The sequence below is a fragment of the Notamacropus eugenii genome, chromosome 1 (assembly GCF_028372415.1).
Source record: "Notamacropus eugenii isolate mMacEug1 chromosome 1, mMacEug1.pri_v2, whole genome shotgun sequence".
Classification (NCBI taxonomy): Eukaryota; Metazoa; Chordata; class Mammalia; order Diprotodontia; family Macropodidae; genus Notamacropus; species Notamacropus eugenii.
Window position 1 is genome coordinate 248,864,724 of NC_092872.1, and position 19,137 is coordinate 248,883,860.

A 19,137-nucleotide genomic window follows, 5' to 3' on the forward strand; every position below is an offset into this window, starting at 1 on the left:
TTTGAGTTTTGCAACAATCCTATGAGACAGGTATTACAAGGATTATCATCCCCATTTTGCAGATAAGGAAACGGAAAATCAAAGCAGACTTCAAGTTAAAATATGTATTGTAATTAACCCAGAAGGGTTAATTAACGCTAGCAGATAGCCCTTTCCTTCTGAGTTCCGTATATCCTTGGTGTGGCCATTGTCCTTCCTATCCCTTTTCAGAGCCAACATAGCCAGTCACACCAGCCCAGCTATCCCACTTATGCTCTCCAGGTAAGCTGCTCAAGTTGGAAGCACTTTTTTCTGATCACACCAAGCCCGGGTCCTGCCCGCGGATGTATCTGCTGCCATCTAGAGCCACGGGAACCCATGTTGTACCAAATCCATTTTCTCATGGTTCAGGTGTCCAAAACCATCATGGAGAGTTTTTGTAGACATGGCTTTGGACAATACTTCCTTTAGGATGAGTTGTAGTTCCATAACCTCCTCTGTGGCATAGTTCCAACTTCTGCCACTCTCTCAACAGTAAAGTATCCTCAGGGAAGCTAGGCTTGATCCCCTCAAGGGCCATGGCCCTATATCACTTCCTATAGACCTGCCTAATGCAGCTGAGTTTACAGTCAATCACCCATGGGCAACTGGGACTTGGAATATTGGTCCAGTGCAACAACCTTGGCTTGTACTGATGGCTCACTCTCTGGAGACTGTATAAGACTGTCAGCCTCACCCTGTTCCCTTCATCTACTCCAGGAGATCACTATAGTGTCAAATACAGGGCCCTATGACATAGGACATACACATCCACTTTGGTCCTGCTCATAGTAGGCCAGAGCAATTATCCATCTCTGATTAGTGACATCCATGGTAGAAGACATTAGGATACAGGTCAGGGGATTGCTGCCCAATCATCCTTGGAATCGATCTCTACAACTCACTTCCAAACCAAGAACCTCAATTTGCAGACAGTATGATAGAGACCCTTGCTGGGGAACACTCTATTAGCAAATGTATAGGTTGTTTCTCTGCTGCTATGAAAATTGCATTCCCCCCACCAAAAAAAACTATGTTGATATAAATGGCATGCTTAGATTGATGAAAACTAGCATTGATGTACGTGTGAGGCAGTTGACCAAGTCCTTTGCAGCGATGGTTCTGCACAATTCTTCATTAATAGACATTGAATCCCAGACATCTCTTCAACTGCTGATCCTTCTTCAGATCTGGCCAGAGGAGACTTTTATCTTCTTGGGATTAGCATTCACTCACTGATGAGATGCTGTGGGGCCCAAGTAAGACTTTCAAGAGAGATGATTAAGAAAAATCATAAATAGAAGAACAGAACAGTTAATCTGGCCTGGGCACCCCCAAGGTTACCAGCAGAGAAGAATGACCAGATTGTAGCAAAGTAGAGAGGGGGCATCTGTAGCTGCAAACAATGGGGGAGAACAACCCAACAGATAACATCAATCGATAAACATTTGGTCATTGTTATTCAGTTGTTTTCAGTCATGTCCAACTCTTTGTGAGCCATTTGGGGTTTTCTTGGCAGAGATATTGGAGTGGTTTGCCATTTCCTTCTCCTGTTCATTTTACAAGTGAAAAAACTGAGGCAAACAGAGGTGACTTGCCCAGGATCATACAGCCACTAAATGTCAGAGGCCAGATGTGAACTCAGGAAGATGAGGCTTCCTGACTCTGGGCCCAGCACTCTATCACTATGCCACCTAGCTATGAACGTTTATTAAGTGCCTACTATATGCCAGGCACTCTGCTAAGCACTAGGGATACAGAAAGAGGCCGAAGACACTTCCTGACCCCTAGGACTTAGTCTAACAGAGGAGACAACATACAAACAGATATACACACACGCACACACACGCACACACACATATATATATACACTGTATACACATATATATGCATGCATGCATGTATATGCATATACATACACACATATATATACATATATATGCAAACTATATACAAGATAAATAGGAAATAATCAACAGAAGAAAGGCTCTAGAATTAAGAAGAGATGAAGGCTTCCAGTAAAAGAAGGGTTTTTAGTCAGGAAAGGAAGTCATGTTGGTCAGTAGACAGAGAAGAGGAGGGACCTCTCCAGGGAAGCAGCAGCGGCATCTTTAGAGGCAGACATGTGACAGGTGTTCTGGGTGGGGTCAGGGAGATGGGGGTGGGTGTGGAGAGAGGGCAGGGAGTGTAGCCATGGGAGTGAAGACTAACTCCCACCAGTGCTGGCAGAGTGTGCCCTGTTGTGTGTGCAGGGGGGGGAGGGGGGGAGGTGGGGAGGTGGGGGGGATTGTCCTTCCTATTTTGCTGTTCTGTTGAATTAAAGGTCTTTCCTTTGAGTTAATGTATGCCCCATTTGGTCTGCTAAAAAGTGTTGTTTTAGGTCATGTGATCTGTGGTTTTAAACCGAGTTAGAACCTACATTTGAGGAGGCCCCAGAAAACACTGAGAACCATCATCTTCCCAAGAAAACAGCCCAGAGCATTTGAAATCAAGACAAAGGGCCCCTGTTACTGAATGTCTTTCTCAGATCATCTTAAGCTATTCATTCTTTTTTTAAAAATTTTTTATTTGATTTATTTTCAGTTTTCAACAATCACTAATATAAATTTTAAGTTTTCTCCCCCTCCTTTCCCAAAATGACATGCAATCTTATATGGGTTCTACACATGCATTCTTATTAAGCACATTTTCACATTAGTCATGTTACACAGAGAAGTTAGAATGAATGGGGGAAACCAAGAAAACAAACAAACCAAAACAAAACATAACACAAGAGAAAATAGTCTGCTTCATTCTGCATTCCGACTCCATAGTTCTTTCTCTGGATGTGGATGGCATTTTGCCTCAAGAGTCCTTGGGGAATGTTTTAGGTCCTTGCATTGCTGTGAAGGGCTAAGTCTACCAGAAAATTCCTCACACACTGTGGTTGTTACTGTGTATGATGTCCTCCTGGTTCTGCTCATTTCACTCAACATCAGATCATGTAAGTCCTTCCAGGCCTCTCTGAAGTCTTCCTGTTCATCTTTTCTTATAGCACAATAGTATTCCATTATATTCATAAACCACAACTTGTTCAGCCATTCCCCAATTGAAAAATGATCAAAGGATATGAACAGGCAGTTTTCAGAGGAAGAAATTAGAGCCATCTATAGTTATATGAAAAAATGCTCTAAATCACTATTGACTAGAGAGATGCAAAGCAAACAACTCTGAGGTGCCACATCACATCTATCAGATTGACTAATATGACAAAACAGGAAGATGATAAATATTGGAGATGTGGGAAAGTTGTAATTCATTATTGGTGGGGCTGTGAGCTGAGCCAACCATTCTGGAGAGCAATTTGGAACTATGCCCAAAGGGCTACAAAAATGTGCATACCCTTTGACCTTGCAATACCACTTCTAGGACTGTCTCTCAAAGAGATCATAAAAATGGAAAAGGGTCCTACCTGTACAAAAATATTTACAGCAGCTCTCTTTGTGGTGGCTAAGAACTGGAAATTGAGGGGATACCCATTCGTTCTTTAGATACCAGGGAGATTCTGAAATGCAGCACCTCTGGATCTACCCCTGAAAGGCTCAGTGGTCCTTTGGTCTCAGTTAGCATGATCTCCATTTTCTTTTCAGTTTCCTCACAAAAGGCATAGACTGTCATGGTATCCAAGCACCAAACCCTATCTCACTGTTTGCAGGCCTTTGCCAGCATTTTAAACAGTATGCATTAAGTCGTCAGAGCCAAATCTCAGAGTCAAGAGAAACCGGAGATGCAGCTCTGTTATATCACCCAGTACCTCCAGACAAAACATAAACCCAGGTGTGAACAGTCCTTCTTACTCAGTTCATAGAAGCCCAGTTCCTGCAGAGACTTTAAAAGAAGGAGATTCAAATATTCTTTTGAAAGTGACTGGATTTAAAAAAGTGACCAGATTGTAGTTGTTCCTTGGGAGCTACCCAATCTAACAGAACACTTTGCATCTTACATCTTTATTGTGGCTTTTGCATGGGACCCCATAAGACTAGGTAGAAAGGATCCAAGAAGAGCTAGTAAAACAGAATCAGCTAGGTGGCACAATGGATAGAGCTCTGGACCTGAAGTCAGGAAGACCTGAGTTCAAATCTAGTCTCAGACACTTGCTAGTGTGACCCACTTAACATAATACCTGGCATGTAATAGTAAGTGCTATATAAATGTTAGTTATTGCCATTCTTTCATATATATACACACACATATGTATACATATATGTGGTTTTGTGGATATATGTATGTGTGTACATATGTATATATGTATGTGTCTACACACACACACACACACACACACACACACACACACACACACCCTATCCATCCATCCATCTATCCATCCATCCATCCATATCAGAGCTGTCCAAAAGTGGAATTCCTGCCTTGGGTTATATTGGATTCCCCCTCCCTAGAGGTCTTCAGTCACTGAGTGGCTAATCACTTTGGGGACACGTCCCAGAGAGGACTCTTATTCAGGCAGACACTGAGCAGATGTCCTCTGAGAACGTCTTCACTCTGAACCCAGTCATTTTCTGGGAACTCTCACGGCCTTCTGCAGAGAACACTCAGTTCTGCTTACAGCCACAAGAAGGCAGCACAAGCATAGCCTGTGGGTTAGGACTTTTGATGAGGGGGGTGGGGGGCATCCAAGGAAAGGAGTCCATTTTTGTACCTGGCAGAGAGAGCAGAAAGGAGGAACTAGAATGAAAAGTTAAAGCTGGAGATGGACCAGGCAAGGAGAGGAAAGGATGCCCTTCTGAGCCAGAGCATGCAATAATGTCCTTGCCACTCACTGCTTGTGAGCTGACCAGAGCCCTAGCCAGCATCCCTTCAGCAGAGGGAGGCAATGGGACCCCTTTGGTTCCCAAGAAGGGCAGCTGGGAAAGAAAGACTTGAGTGGCTGTTTATTATGCACGTACTGTATGTAAGGCACTATAGTAGAGAGCACAGTGGCAGTAAGGAAAGGGGGGCATTAAGAAAAATCTCCAAACTAGTTCCCAATTATAGGGAGAAAAGAGTGCTCTGAGAGTGAGGGTGGGTTTAGTAGAGATACCAGTTAGAGAACCAGCAGAGGCCTCAATTCTGTAATGACGAGGGAGATTTTCCTATGGAGGACCTCGTCCATTTTTCACCATCTTACTGAGTCAGAGTGGCAGCTTCCGTAAAGGTTCTTTTTTCACAGCAGACTGGTGGAACGGATTTGCTCTCTAAAGGCTTGTGGCCCTCTGTGACTAAAGGCTTGTGACCATGCAAAGTGCAGCTTCGGAGAAGGTAATTTCAATAAATTGTTCACTATGACTTTGCCAAAGATGTCCCAGCTGAGGAGGCTTTTTGAAACAAGTGCTGAATAGTTCAGCCGTAGTATAGAGAGAAGCTGTTTGGGAGTTTGCAAATTCATGTGCACCCACTGTACAAACAGTTACCAGGATTCTGAAGGTTCCTTAGTAGACAATAAGGAGGCACAGGACCCACTCTGTCTGCAGCTACATGAGGAATAGACAATAGAAAAGACTGATAGACAGGGATCCTTTTAGAAGGTGAACTGAGGCCCTAGGACCACACTGCTTTTTATTGGCAAAGCCAGGACTAAAATTCTGATTACAATACATAAAATGTCAGAGCTGGGAGAGACTTCAAAAATCATCACATTCAGTCCCTTTATTTTACAGGTGGGAAAACTGAAGGCTCAGAAGAGAGGAGGTGACTTGTGCAGGCTCACATTGTAAATTAGTGGCATAGCCAGGATGCACAACCAGTGCGCCTTTCACCCTGTCACACTCTCTCTGCTGTAGAAACAACTCTAAGTTTAATTATTAAATTTTTATCCACTGACCTGGGTTCATATATTATGCAAATTTGTGGCACCATCTTGATTTTTCTCTCTATGATATTCAGCTGTGAAGTAACAAAAGCTGCTCTGTTATACCTTTAAGGGCAATTTATCGAGAAGGTGGGGGGAGGGAAATGGAAGGGGGAGAGAGAGAGAGAGAGAGATAGACAGAGAGACAGAGAGACAGAGAGAGAGAGAGAGAGAGAGTTTCATCTCAGGACCACCTGATTCTTCTGATTTAATTGTTACTTAGCTTTCCCAAAATATTTTCAACCTAATTTTGGCCAGACTGTGACTTTCCAAAGGTAGGGATGTGTTTGGTGCCCTGTGAGCTCCCAAAAGTCAGGGATGGATTCAATGCCCTGTGAAGTCCCAAAGTCAAGTATTAGCCCAGTGCCATGTGAGCTCCCAAAAGTTAGAAAAGTGTAGAAAGGAAGCATACAGGAGTGGAAAGAGTCCTAGACTTGGCATCAGAAAGACTTGGATTCCAATTTTGCCACCAACACTTAGCTGGTTGTGTGTCTGTAGACATACATTTAATTTCTCTGAGTCTCAGTTTCCCCATCTGTACAATGGAGAGGATAATACTTGTAGTTCCTGTCTCACAAGGCTGTTGTGAGAATTAAATGAGAGAATATATGTCAGACACTTTGCAAAGGGACTCGTAAATGTCAGCTATGGGTGGGCTCCCAGTTGGCCCAGTTCAATTCAGCAAATATTTCCTAAGCTCCTGTTCTGTGCAGGGTTCTTTGACAAGGGGCCCAGAAAGGTGAATAAAATCTGATCTCTGCCCTCAGGGTACTCAGAGTTAAGTAGGAGAGATAAGTGGACAAAGAAAATTAAAACAAGAGACAAAGTCCAAGACTCCTTTCATGAGAGGTCTCAGGTGAGGGGCAGAAGGCCCTGGGTTTGGAGGCAGAGGGCCTGGCTTCAAACTTTGACCTTGGGCATGTCATGTTACCTCTAGAGGCCTCAGCTTCCTCGTCCATAGGGTGGGGGGATAGGGCTAGATCCTTGAGATCTTTTCAAGCTCTCAATGTATAAGAGTATAGAGATCCTTCCCACACTGACTGCAGTCCCAGAGAGCAGGCTAAAGAAAGGGGTGAATGGAGTTCAAGCTGAAGGTTTGAGCTTCTGGACTTGTACCAAGTGTGAAGTGTAAGATCAGCTCTGAGTCCCACCCTCAAGGCAGCATCAGCCTTGTTGGATGGGGAAGCCCAAGGCATGGGAGATAATGGTACAAGCAGAGTTTGAGTAAGCCCTGCCACCTCTTGTGCATACTAAACATTGAGATGGCCATCCAGGGTGGGCTGATGGAGTCTAGGAAGACTTCATGGAGGGGGTCATCCTGGAGCTGGGATAGATAGATTTGGATAGAGGGAGAGGAGGAAAAGAATAAAGAAATGGAGGAGGAACAGGACAAGGAAAAAGGAGGAAAGGAGGGAAGAGAGGAGCAGGAGAACAACATAAGCGAAGACTCAAGAAAGGATCGCACTTAGCATGTCCAGGGAGCAGTGAAACAACGCTAATCTAGAGTTACTGGATGGGTGTGGTGGTGGAGAGACCTTTAAGAATTGCTCACACCATCCTGGATATCTAGAAGACATCTCCAGAAGGGTGTGTGAACCCTACAGTCACACCAGTCCTCCTGAAATGTGCCGAGTCCTACTGTTTCTAAGAGCAACGCGTAGTGGTTTGTTTCCTATGAAAAGGTGCTTCTAAAACGCATTTTTCTCTTTCTCTTATGTCACTTAAATTCTGTCTGCCTCTGTTTCCTCATCTATAAAATGGGGATAACAGCAGCACCTACCTCGAAGGGTTGTGGTGAGGATCAAATGAGAAATTAATTGTAAAGGGCTTAGCACAGGGTCTAGCACACAAAAGGAGTTTAATTAATGCTTGTTTTATAGCTTTCCTCCTTCCCTCCTGAGGAGTTGCCACTAAAGAACAAAAAAGTGTGTGGAAGGATGGGAGGAGGGGGGAGCTCATCAAAACTAATCTGGCATGTGCAGTGTTCCACATCCGTGGCCCCCCACCTCTGCAAAGTCCTTCAGTCTTCCTGATGATCTGCAAAGTGATGTAGCAGGGAAAAAATGGAAAAATGAAGGGACATGCTTCAGACCAGACCAGCTGCTCTTCTAGGGGATGACCAGAATATAAACAGGCAGGTCCTGCACAGGTCACTACAGAGTTCTCCCACTCTCCATACTCGATGGGAATGGATCAGCGATCTTTTGTCATTCTTGGTACCACAGAGAACTGAATTAGACTTCTGGACTTTGATTTAGATTAGGAATGACTGGCTCTTGGCCAGTAATGGAGTATACTTAATGAGGGCTGGGGGCTGAAGGGACTGGTGAGGTTTAGCCCAGAGGAGGAAAGGGAATAAGCACTTTTATAGCCCTACTATATGCCAGCCTCTGCACTGAGTGATTTTTTTTTTACAAATATTATCTCATTACAGCCCTGGAAGATAGGTGCTATTATTATAGCATTTTATAGATGAGGAAACTGCGGCAGAGGTTAAGTGATTTGCCCAGGGTCATTCAGTGTTGAGACTAGATTTGAAGTCAGGTATTCCTGACTCCAGGCCCAGTGCTCTAGGACCTATGCCAAGGGATATATATATATATATATATATATATATATATATATATATATATATATATATATATATAAAATATACATATGTATGTATGTATATGTATGTGTGTATGCGTGTGCATGTATGTATATATGTATGTATTATGTGAAATTTATATACATTAATTTATATGTGTTTATAATATAGATAAAGCTCACAAAATTTTCATATAGACAGGAAAATAGGCAATTCCCCAAAAATATTTTTTATGGTAAAACAAAATATCACCTCATAGGCTTTTCTTGCCTCTGTCAGAATTATATAAGATTCCTTGAAAGATATAACAGAAATCTGTGGAGGGTCCTTAAGTGGGAGATAGAGCTTGTTAGAGTGCTCAGGAATCTGAAGGGCTGCCACATGGAAAGGATTCGATTTCTTCTGCCTGGCCCCAGAGGCCAGAGCAAGGCACCATGGTGGGAAGGTGCCAGGAAGCAGATTTTCTCTTGGTATCAGGAAAAGCTTCCTAACCCTCAGAGCTCTCTGAAAGTAGAGTGGGATGCCTTTCACTGAGGTCTTCAGGCAAAGGTTGAATCGACCACATGCAACTTTTGATGTAGAGGAAAATTTGATTCAGGTTTAGGTTGAATTCAATGGCTTTTGAGGTCCTTTCCAACTCAGATTCTGTAAAATCTGGTTTTAAAACTTCAAATCTAGCTAGAAAACTGAACATAGAGCTAGAAATCCAGCTAAACAATTGAGAATTGGCTGAAAGTTGGAAATTTTCCCTCCCCAGTAGAATATAAACTCCTTAAAGGTAGGAATTTTTCTCTTTGTATTACACACACACACACACACACACACACACACACACCTTGTGTTATTGAAACAGACATACAAATCCATCAAGAATGACCACACATGTGTAACCTTATTACCTTCTCAGTAAGGGGTGTGGAGAGGGAGGGAGAGAATTGGGAACTCAGTTTTAAAAATGAATGTTGAAAATTGTTTTTACATGTAATTTGGGGAAAATAAAATACTGAAAAAAAGAATGATGTCTACAAATGAATAATAGGGTCATTTCTTTCTGCTTCATTTATTCCATTAGATTCTTAGATTTTTCTCATCTGGGTACTCCAATACCCAATGTGGGTGTGATGGATGTGAGTATTCTCTCTGTGAAGATTGCAACACATCCATGCTTGACCCTCTCGTGTTACTCCTATTTGCTCTCCCTTAAATTCAACACTGAGAGGCTTCCCAACCTTCTGTAGAGCTTTCCTCACTTTCCGTTAAGAGGATTACCATTACCAGCCCATTTTCTTTTACTAAAGTCCTCCTATTAGGATGTTCTTTATGTCACTTCTCATATTTTTTGGTAGTGTATACAGTCTGCTCATACTCATCACGTGTCTCTCCATTACCCATTGTGTGCTTCTCAATTTCTACTTTTCGAACACCAGAATGTTCCATGAATCACAGCCATACAACAACACTGGATGATTGTTAGCACTAAAACAATGAGCCTTTGTTTCAGGGATAATTGGGGTCACTAAAATAACTTAGGAACTTTCCAAAGGAAATCTAGCCAGCTCTCCTCCACTTGTTCATTTCCAGGCCCTACTCATTGTCAGATGAGTTAACATATGAGAGTACTTTGCAAACCTTAAAGCACTATATGAGTTCTGGGTATTATTTTTATGTAAGGTCTAATAAATTGATGGGGGTGGGGGGATTGGTCAGCTAGGTGGTACAGTGGATAGTGTACCAAGCCTGGAGTCAGGAAGACTCATCTTCCTGAGTTCAAATCTGGCTTCAGATACTCACTAGCTGTGTGACCCTGGGCAAGTCACTTACTCCTGTATGCCTCAGTTTCCTCATCTGTAAAATGAGCTGGAGAAGAAAATGGCAAACCACTGCGGTATCTCTGCCAAGAAAACCCCAAATATAGGATCGTGAAGAGTTGGATGTGACTAAAACACTACTGACCAACCACACAGTCTGCCCAGTGGACACATCTCCTAAATCAGAGCCACTTGCTTTTTCCCTACATGAATAGTTAGGCCAAACTCTTTAGAGCGATTGTGGAGCTCATCTAGACGCCTCTGCAGTATTCTAAACCTCAATCCCTCTTTGGCTCGGATTCAACACTAGATCGCTTTCATCATAGTGGTGAACATCTTGGCAACCATACATCTTTCCATTTTACACTTCACTTGATATCAATAATCAGAATAAGATTATTTCTGTTATATATTTCAAGGAATCTTATATAATTTTGACAGAGGCAAGGCAGGCACCTTGTTAGAGGAGAGCCTATGAGGTGATATTTTGTTTTACCATATAAAATGGTTTTTTGAGAATCAAAGATAATTGCCTATTTTCCTATTTCTATAAAAGTTTTATGAGCATAATCTACTTCACACATCAAGGGCATCCTTGGAAAAGGTAGTAGAAGAAAACACTTTCCCAAGTGACATTCCATAGGAGATCCATATTTACCATCACACAATTGGCTGAAATATGCAGAAAGTATCAAATCCTTCCCATAATTATATCTTCTTGATATGCAGGGCTCTTCTGCCCCTCTGCTTCCCTCTTATCTGTTATGTTCCTTCTGAATAGGTATACACACCCAGAGTCATTTTTCTTTTTTTCTTCTTTTAAAATTTTATTGATGCCTTTAGTTTTGACATCCCAGCCATTTTTAGTAATGCCTATTTAATGCCACCACCATCATCCAGGAGTCTCCAGAGCCGTATTCCCAACCCACCAGTTCTCAGTGATACCTAGGAGGTCAGATTTACCTTCTCACACTAGGATCTCTGGTCCAGTTTGATCGTTATTTGAACTTTGTATATTTGTGTATCTAGACATCTGAGGACATGGGTCTTATTGCTTGGATATTGTCACCTGTGAATTACTGGGCATCTTAATGCTTCTCTCCCTTGGTTGTAGCTGCACTCTATCTAGTGGTGAACATTCATAGCTAGCTCTTCTCCCTCCCTTTCCTTGCTGGTTTAAAACCCTCTTGAGCAGATTTGCAAGACTTTAGGTGAATCTATTTTTACTAGTACTTGTTAAGTATACTCTATTTCTCCAAAAAAGCCATGATCTAGAAATGCAAATTCTGTGCATTTGCCATCTGAAGGCTATCTGAAAACATGCAGCTAGATGGCGTCATAGTGCACAGAGCTCTGGGCCTCGAGTTCGGAAGAGTCATCTTTCTGAGTTCAAATCTGACCTCAGATTCTTACTGGCTATGTGACCCTAGGCAAGTCACTTACCCCTGTTTGCCTGAGTTTCCTCATCTGTAAAATGTGCCAGAGAAGGAAATGGCAAACCAATCCAGTATCTTTCCCAAGAAAACTCCAACTGAGGTCATGAAGAATCAAAAACAACTGATCAACAATAACCCCTATTGTATTATTATGTGGTTAGTGATGACTGTTGTAGGCCTTTTCTGACAGCCCCTCAACCCCTTCTCTGCTTTCCCCTTCTCCATCCCTACTTTGAGCCACAGCAGGAGACAACGTTAAGGAAGGAGATTTGTCTTCACTTTATTACACACTTTATTGATTCTTTTCTGCTAAACAGAATAGAAGACTTTCCCCCAAACATGAGCCATGCAGTCAGCTCAAGGCCAGGACCACAGCACAGTCATAAGCTTACATGGGATAGGAGATTGTTGTGGGAGGGGTACCTGCCACATGGTTATACATGGAAACATAGAGAAAAGAGTCAGAGCTACATTTAACACTGCTATCCATAGACACAGGAGACTACACACACAGAGACACAGGCCCGAGGAGAGCTCACACATGAATGGGGGTGGAAAAACTACTCTAGAAACGGACAGTGTCTTGAGAGGGGTCCTCTGAGAAGGCCATTTGCGGCAGGGCCTAGGGTGGAAACAATTGCCGTGATGGCCCTCTCTCTCCAGTTTTCTCCCTATCCTGGGCTTCCCCAGGCCCTGAGATCAAAGTCAAGGTTGGGGTCCGGGTCAGCATCGGAGGTGACTGAAGCTGCTCCCAGACAGACCGTTCTCCCTGCTGCGGAGGGGGGAGACAGAGAGAGAGAGAGAGAGAGAGAGAGAGAGAGAGAGAGAGAGAGAGAGAGAGAAAGGTCATTGTGAGGGTTACCGGGAACGAGAAACTTGATCCCAACCCATTCTAGAAACAGCAAACTGCCCTTAGACTAGGAAAATCTAAGCCCCAAGCTATCCTCTCTTTGAGATGTGATAAAGCGAGGAAGAGATTGTATGGACATACTGACATTGCTGAGCTCTATAACCTGGATCCCAGAAGCCCTAGGGAGCAGGTGATAAAGGGGCATTTTCATTAAGTTGAGGGGAAGGGTTCTTTACTGTGCCAGAAAGGGAGGGGTATGGCTCCTTCCTCTCCCAGGCCTTCACCTTTGAACCAGCAGCATCCATCTGGGATATGATGTTCCCCAAGACATTTTCAATCTGTTCCACCCGGTTCTTGAGCCTGAGGGTTGGAGAAGATGAACAGACTCTTATGAGCCTGAAGGGACTCAATCATATGCATCAGAATCAGGGAAAAACCCTGTGTGCCTGGGGGTTGAGGGGAGCAGGAGCTCAGAGGTTCATCTAATGAGTCTTATGAGCCTGTTTGGGGAATGGGGCTGTGCATTTCTGGTGGGGAGGCAAAGCCCTGCACATCAAGGGAAGACAGAAGCTTGTGTGTGTTGAGGGCAGAGGGTGGGATGAAGAGTTATTAATGTCAGGTTGTGGGGCAGAGCATTGTGTCTGGGGGTGGAGATTCAACCCTGGCTATCGTTAGAGACAAGGCTATTTATGTCTTAGAGAATGAGAAAGGGATGTGAGGGTGTGTGGTTCGGGAGTAGAAACAGAGTTATCTGTGTCTTGGGGTAAGGGAAGCATATGGGGCTGGGAGAGAGGACAGTTCTGTTTATGACTTGGAGGGAACAGAGAGATGTGTCCAGAAGGGGGAACAGATTTGAGAATGACAGGAGGTGTCCCAGATCCTTGTGTGTCTGGGGAGGGAGTCAAGAAAAGATAGTCATTTGTGTTAGAGAGAGGATGGAGCTGTGCATTTATTTACAGGTGGGATAGTTTTGTTGGGGGCACATAGTCTTGTGTGTTGAGGAGGGCACAGATTCCTGTACGTCTGGGGTTGAGGACTTTGGGATTGAAGACAGAGTCCTTTGTGGAATGCAGTTGTTTGTGCCTGAGGAGAGAGCAGACAGAGACATACATCTATAGGAAGGGCAGAGCCCTGTGTCTGTGTCATCCCTCTGTGCTCTGTCTCCGTCATACTTTATATGGATTCTTTTGCAGTCAGTGCCAGGCATCACGCTTTAGGAAGGGTATTGACAACTATTTAGAGCAGGTCAACTAGAATGGTGAGGAACTTCAGATATACGCCACGTTGAAGAAGAGATGGCCCTGAGAAGATATGATAACTAGGTCTAAGATTTGTATGGAAGAAGAATGAGTCATATTCTGTGTGTCCCTGGAGGCCAAAACCTAGAGCAATGAGTAGAAGCCGTACAAGGTTCAGCTGGATGTAAGGGAAAACCATTTCTCTCACTCTGAGGACTATTCAAAAGTGAAACAGGCTGTCTGGAGAGACAGTGGACTCCCTCTTCCTAGAGGTCTTCAAGCCAAGCTCAATGTCACCTGTCAGGTAGGTCATAGAAAGGAATCCTTTTGGAACTGTGTGTTGGATTAGATGGCGATGGGGGTGACTTCCAACCCTGAAATTCCCCAATTCTGCACAGGACAGTCACACAAGGGCATAACCCTGCTTATTCTTAGGCATCAGAGGGTTGAGAGAGATGGTTATTTCTGCAAGGAACAGAGTTCTAGATGTTGGGGATGGGGAAGTCATGAAAACATGCAAAGGAATGGAGCCATGTGAATCTAGGGAGGGGCAGCTTACAGAACATTGTATATCTGAAGGCAGGAGGACATTGTCCCTGGAAGAAAAATATTGTGTGATGGGGGGAAGGGGTCTGTGAGCAGGAGAGGGCACAAAATCCTATGTGGACAGGGAATATAGAGTGTGCCTTGTATAGAGGATAAAGGCAATTGTGTCTAAAGGAAACGGGAAGCACTTGTTAAACACCTACCATGTTCCAGGCACTGTGCTAAATGCTTTAAACCATCAGCTCATTTAATCTTCACAACAACCCTGGGAAGGAGGAGCTGATATTTATCCCCATTTTACAGCTAAGGAAACTGAGACAGAGTTTAAGTGACTTGCTCAGGGTCACATAGCTAGTAAGTGTCTAAAGCCAGATTTGAACTCAGGGCTTCTTGACTCAAGTTCCACCACTCTAGCTACTGAACCATCAGATGCCTCTGAAGATGTAAAGTCTAGAGTTTTGATAAGAGACATAGTACCGCCCACCCCCACTCCTGAGTGTTTGGCGAAGAGCAGTCACAGAGGTCTGAACCATTTGTGTTTAGGGAGGACATTCCTCTGTATTGAGGTGAGAAGAAGGTGACAGATTTTTACTAAGTTCTGGGGTGGAAGACAGAGCCTAGTGTTTCCAAGAAGTGAAGAGATTCCAGGGTATCTGGAATTTGTACACTCAATAATTTACAAATTCCTGTATCTGAAGCATAGCTCCCTGAAATCTCATTAGGTTGGTTGATTGGGGAACTCATCAAATTGATCAAGGTGTTCTCTGGTTATTCTGCTTACTTACAACAGGAAAACAGTAAAGGGAAGGGGATGGAATCTTGTTTAGCTAAAATGAGAAGGTAGGGGCTATAGGGCACCTAGGGATACCTAGGAATGAGGAGGTGGGGGCTGTGGGGTACCTTGCGTTCCTAGGGTAAGTTTCTGGATAAATGGGAGAGCAGAAGAGGCAGCAAACACTTGCATATGGATGGCAGGGGAAGAAGGTTGGGAACAGAACTTTGTGTGTCTGTGAGAGATGGGGCATTTAGTGGTCTCCACGCATGCTTCAGAGGCCTGTGCATGTGTAACAGGTGGCAAATATCTTCATGTCAGGGATGGCACAATGTGAGAACATCACCCTGAGAGTGGAAGTGAGGGAGAAGGTAGGAGATAGGGTGGGACAAGCCTGATGTACCCAGGCTTTATGGAGTAGTGGGTATCTAAAGATGGACCTGTGTTTCTTCAGGGAATGGAGACCTGTGTGTCTGGGGGAAAGGAAGGAATCATGGAACTTTGGGGGCCCAGTGACCTGTGTGTGGTAGATGTGTCAGATCGATGTTTGTCAATGGAGGAAAGAAATCTTTATTCTTTCTAGTTAAGAAGTCTTGGAGATGGGTGTCTCTAGGAAGGGAGGGTGGGGAGGAGTGCAGGGCAGAGTGTCTTGAGCAGGTACAGAGCCTATGTGTAGATAAGCCAGAGAGTCTCTATTTGGGGGTGAAACAAAGCCTGACCGTCAGGAGATGGGAGCAGGAGACGGAGCTTTGTTGGGGGAAGGGTCTCTAGAGGGAGAATGGTATGTGTGTCTGGAGAGGACAAACCTCCATTGGTCAGGTTGCAGGAGGAAGGGAGAAGATGACAATTCTCCCGGGTCTGGCAGTGGTAGAGGGCTGTGTCTGGGGAAAGGAAAAGGACCTTGGTGTGGTGCGGGGAGCCAGGCTCAGAGTCTTTGTGTCTGGAAGGGACCATGGGACCATGTAAGTGTAGAAGGGAAGGAGCTGGGGGGGAGGGGTGGGGGAGGCAGGAGGGCACAGAGAAGAAAAAACCAAATCCTGTGCATTTGGGAATAGGACCAGAGTAATGTGAGTATGGGAGGGAGAACAACAAAGTTCTATTTGTTTGAGGTATAGAATGTTTGAAGGAGGGATATGGGGGGAGGGGGAGAGGGCAGGGATGGAAGCAGGGGCCAATCTCTCAGGGAAGGAGATTGAGCCCTGTGGGCCTATGAGTGGGTGGGTGGGGGTGAAGCAAAGTCCTGTATGGAGACAGAATTGTGCATGACCAGAGACAAAAGCCCTGTGTGTATCTGTGGAGAAACGTTGGAGGAGTGCAGCTGTATGGGTCTGGGCTAAGCACAGTCATGTATGGGGGATGAGGGAGGAATGGAGGGAGCCCAGCAACTTGTGGTTAGGAAAAGACCAGTCTGAGTAAATGGAGGACAGCCCTGTGTGTGTCTTTTGGGGAAGAAAGGGGGAGCAGGGGTAGCAGAGAGAATACTGGATTTCCCTAGGATAGGTGGAGGAGGGGCAGGAACAGAGACTTATGTGTTTAGTGGGGGGAACAGGAAGCCACATGTGCCTTATGGGAGAGTTATTAAGAATCTTGTGGAGGTGTGTATGTGTGTCTGTGTGTGTGTGTGTGTGTGTGCGCTCATGCATGCACACACAAAGCCTTATGTGTCTGGGGGTAAGAACCCTGTGCCTTGGGAATAGAGCTACATCTGTCTTGAAGGAGGTGTAGAGTGAACGCTGTGTGCTTATGGAATAGAGAACCTTATATATCAGTGTGTGTGTGTGTGTGTGTGTGTGTGTGTGTGTGTGTGTGTGTGCGTGTGTGTTAGGGGGCAGAAAAGGAAGGCTGGTGAGCAGAGGAGAGTCCTAAAAAAAGGCAGAAGGAGACAGACACAGCACGTCTGGGGGTAGGGATGGAGATGGTCTAGGGGCAGGGGAACAATGTCCTGGGTGGTGTGTGGCCAGAGGGCCAGGGCCCTGAATTTCCTAGACCTATAGCAGAGCCTCGGGCTGAGCAGTGACAAGGTCTAGGAAAGGCGGCTGAGAACAGGGTCAGGGCTCAGTCTCCCTTGCATCCCTCAGAGCACATACCTGTGGAATTCCTCTGCAGACCCCCAGAGGCACTCCCCGGCTCTCCTTGCGGGCACCTCATCCTTCTGGCTTCCTCTCAGGGACTGGCCCAAGGTCTGAATCTCAGCACTGAGCGCCACCTGGCACAGACATCGCTCCTGGTCACTCACATCCCCAGAGACCCCCGGAAAGCCCCCTAGACTCCTCTCTCCTCCCTGCCCCCGTCCACAAACCGTCACCTGTTTCTCTGCCAGGTCCTGCCGCATTCTCTCCTGCTCCTCCTCATCCAGCACACGATTGCCATCTGTGTCAAACCTGGTGAAAGCCGCTGTGACCTCAGTGATTTCATGCTCGGCATGTCCTAGTCTGGGCAGGGAGGGGAGAGAGAGACGGAGAGGAGAGGTCAGGGCAGGGAAGAGAGCTGTGACTGGTAAATTCTGAAATCTCGCACCTCTGATCTCTGAACTCTCTTTGTTTTTTTTTTTTTTGTTGTTTTTGTTTTTGTTGTTTTTTTAATTATTTTTTAATGTTTAACAATCACTGCCATACAATTGAGATTTTTTCCCCCCACACCTACCCCCCACTACCCCCCTCCCTCCCCACGACTGCATACAATTCTGTATAGGCTGAACTCTCTTTGTGATCCATAATCATTTACATAGAGTATCACAGATTTTGGACCATCCAATCAAACCCTCTCTTTTTACAAATGAGGACCAGAGAGGGTCTCCCCAGCTTGCTGACCCAGCATCAAAGAAGCTGTAAGTGGCAGATTTAGGATTCCAGTTCAGGGTGCTGGCTCTAAATCCAGAGGACTTTCTACCAGGCTCCCTCTCTGCACCCCCAGAGAACCTGGTCCTGCCTGACATGATGGCTGGACTACACTTTCCATGATGGAGAGAGTACCGTGAGTATGGGAAGAACAGGGCTAGAGGAGGAAAGCCAGGTTTGCATGTGTGTGCATGTGTGTGCATGTGTATACGTGCATGCACATGAATGGGCGGGTGCAGGGGGCCCACATGATGTAGTGGTAGACTGGAGGATGGGCATCTGGCTCTTTCTTACTCACTCCCTCAAGGTGTTGGTGAAATCCTCGAACAGGATCTGTGGTTCCCCACCCTGGAGCACCCTCTGCACCTCTGACACCCGCTTCTTCTTCAGGCGCAGCCTCAGCAGGGTCTTGTTGTAGCCCTGGAGGAGCAGGAATAGGGAGGGGGCAGTAGTGGACTGCCCTGCTACCTGTCAAAGTGAATCCAGGCCACCCAAGGCAGGGGGATCCTGCTGGCATGCAGAGGTGCTGGGACCTGGAGTCACTGGGACCTGGAGCCTGGAGGTTGAGGGGCAGGAGGTGGGGGACACCATGGTGGGGTTACCAGGGCTGAACTCAGGCCAAGGTTAGGGCTGGGCACCTGTTTCAGGAGGTCTGAGAGCTGCAGCTCATCCTTCTGTCCAGCCAGCTCCTCCTTCACCTCAGAATACGTGTCATTGATAATGGCCAGGAACATGTTCTAGGAGACAAGGACCAGGCACCTGTATCTGCACCCTCTGACCTATCATCTAAAGAGATCTGCTGCTTGCACTGGCCCTAAGGCAGGGTGGACTCAGCACCATATTTGGAGCCATAAGACCTGGGTTCAAATTCTGACTCTCCTTCTTTTCAGGCTCCAGTTATCTCAATGGTAAAACCAGAGGGTTGAACTAGATGACCTCTCAGGAAGACAGGAGCCAGCCTACACAGAGGACTCCCTCACAACCACCCGTTGAGGTCAGAACTACAGAAGACACAATCCTCAATTAACTGAAGAGGAAACTGAGTCTCAAAAAACTTCAGCGATTTGCCTCAAATCATAGAACCATAGAACTAGGGTGAGGAAGGATCTTAGGAGTCGCTGTGTCCTATCTCCTCTTTTTACAGGTAAGGAAACAGCC

The 19,137-nt window shown here is 45.3% G+C and overlaps 1 protein-coding gene across 2 annotated transcripts in view; it reads right to left on the reverse strand.

The window, feature by feature from the left end:
* Nucleotides 1-11,991: 11,991 nt before the first annotated feature.
* PKD2L1 (polycystin 2 like 1, transient receptor potential cation channel) overlaps nucleotides 11,992-19,137 on the reverse strand; it is an 87,315-nt gene continuing 80,169 nt past the window's right edge. For both annotated transcript variants that reach the window (XM_072628470.1, XM_072628469.1), the window contains 6 exons: nucleotides 18,618-18,716; nucleotides 18,278-18,399; nucleotides 17,448-17,574; nucleotides 17,230-17,348; nucleotides 12,871-12,946; nucleotides 11,992-12,508 (listed from right to left, as the gene is read on the reverse strand). In XM_072628470.1, the coding sequence (XP_072484571.1) occupies nucleotides 12,359-12,508; nucleotides 12,871-12,946; nucleotides 17,230-17,348; nucleotides 17,448-17,574; nucleotides 18,278-18,399; nucleotides 18,618-18,716 (693 nt within the window). In that variant the 3' untranslated portion in view covers nucleotides 11,992-12,358. The remainder of the gene's footprint in view (nucleotides 12,509-12,870; nucleotides 12,947-17,229; nucleotides 17,349-17,447; nucleotides 17,575-18,277; nucleotides 18,400-18,617; nucleotides 18,717-19,137) is intronic.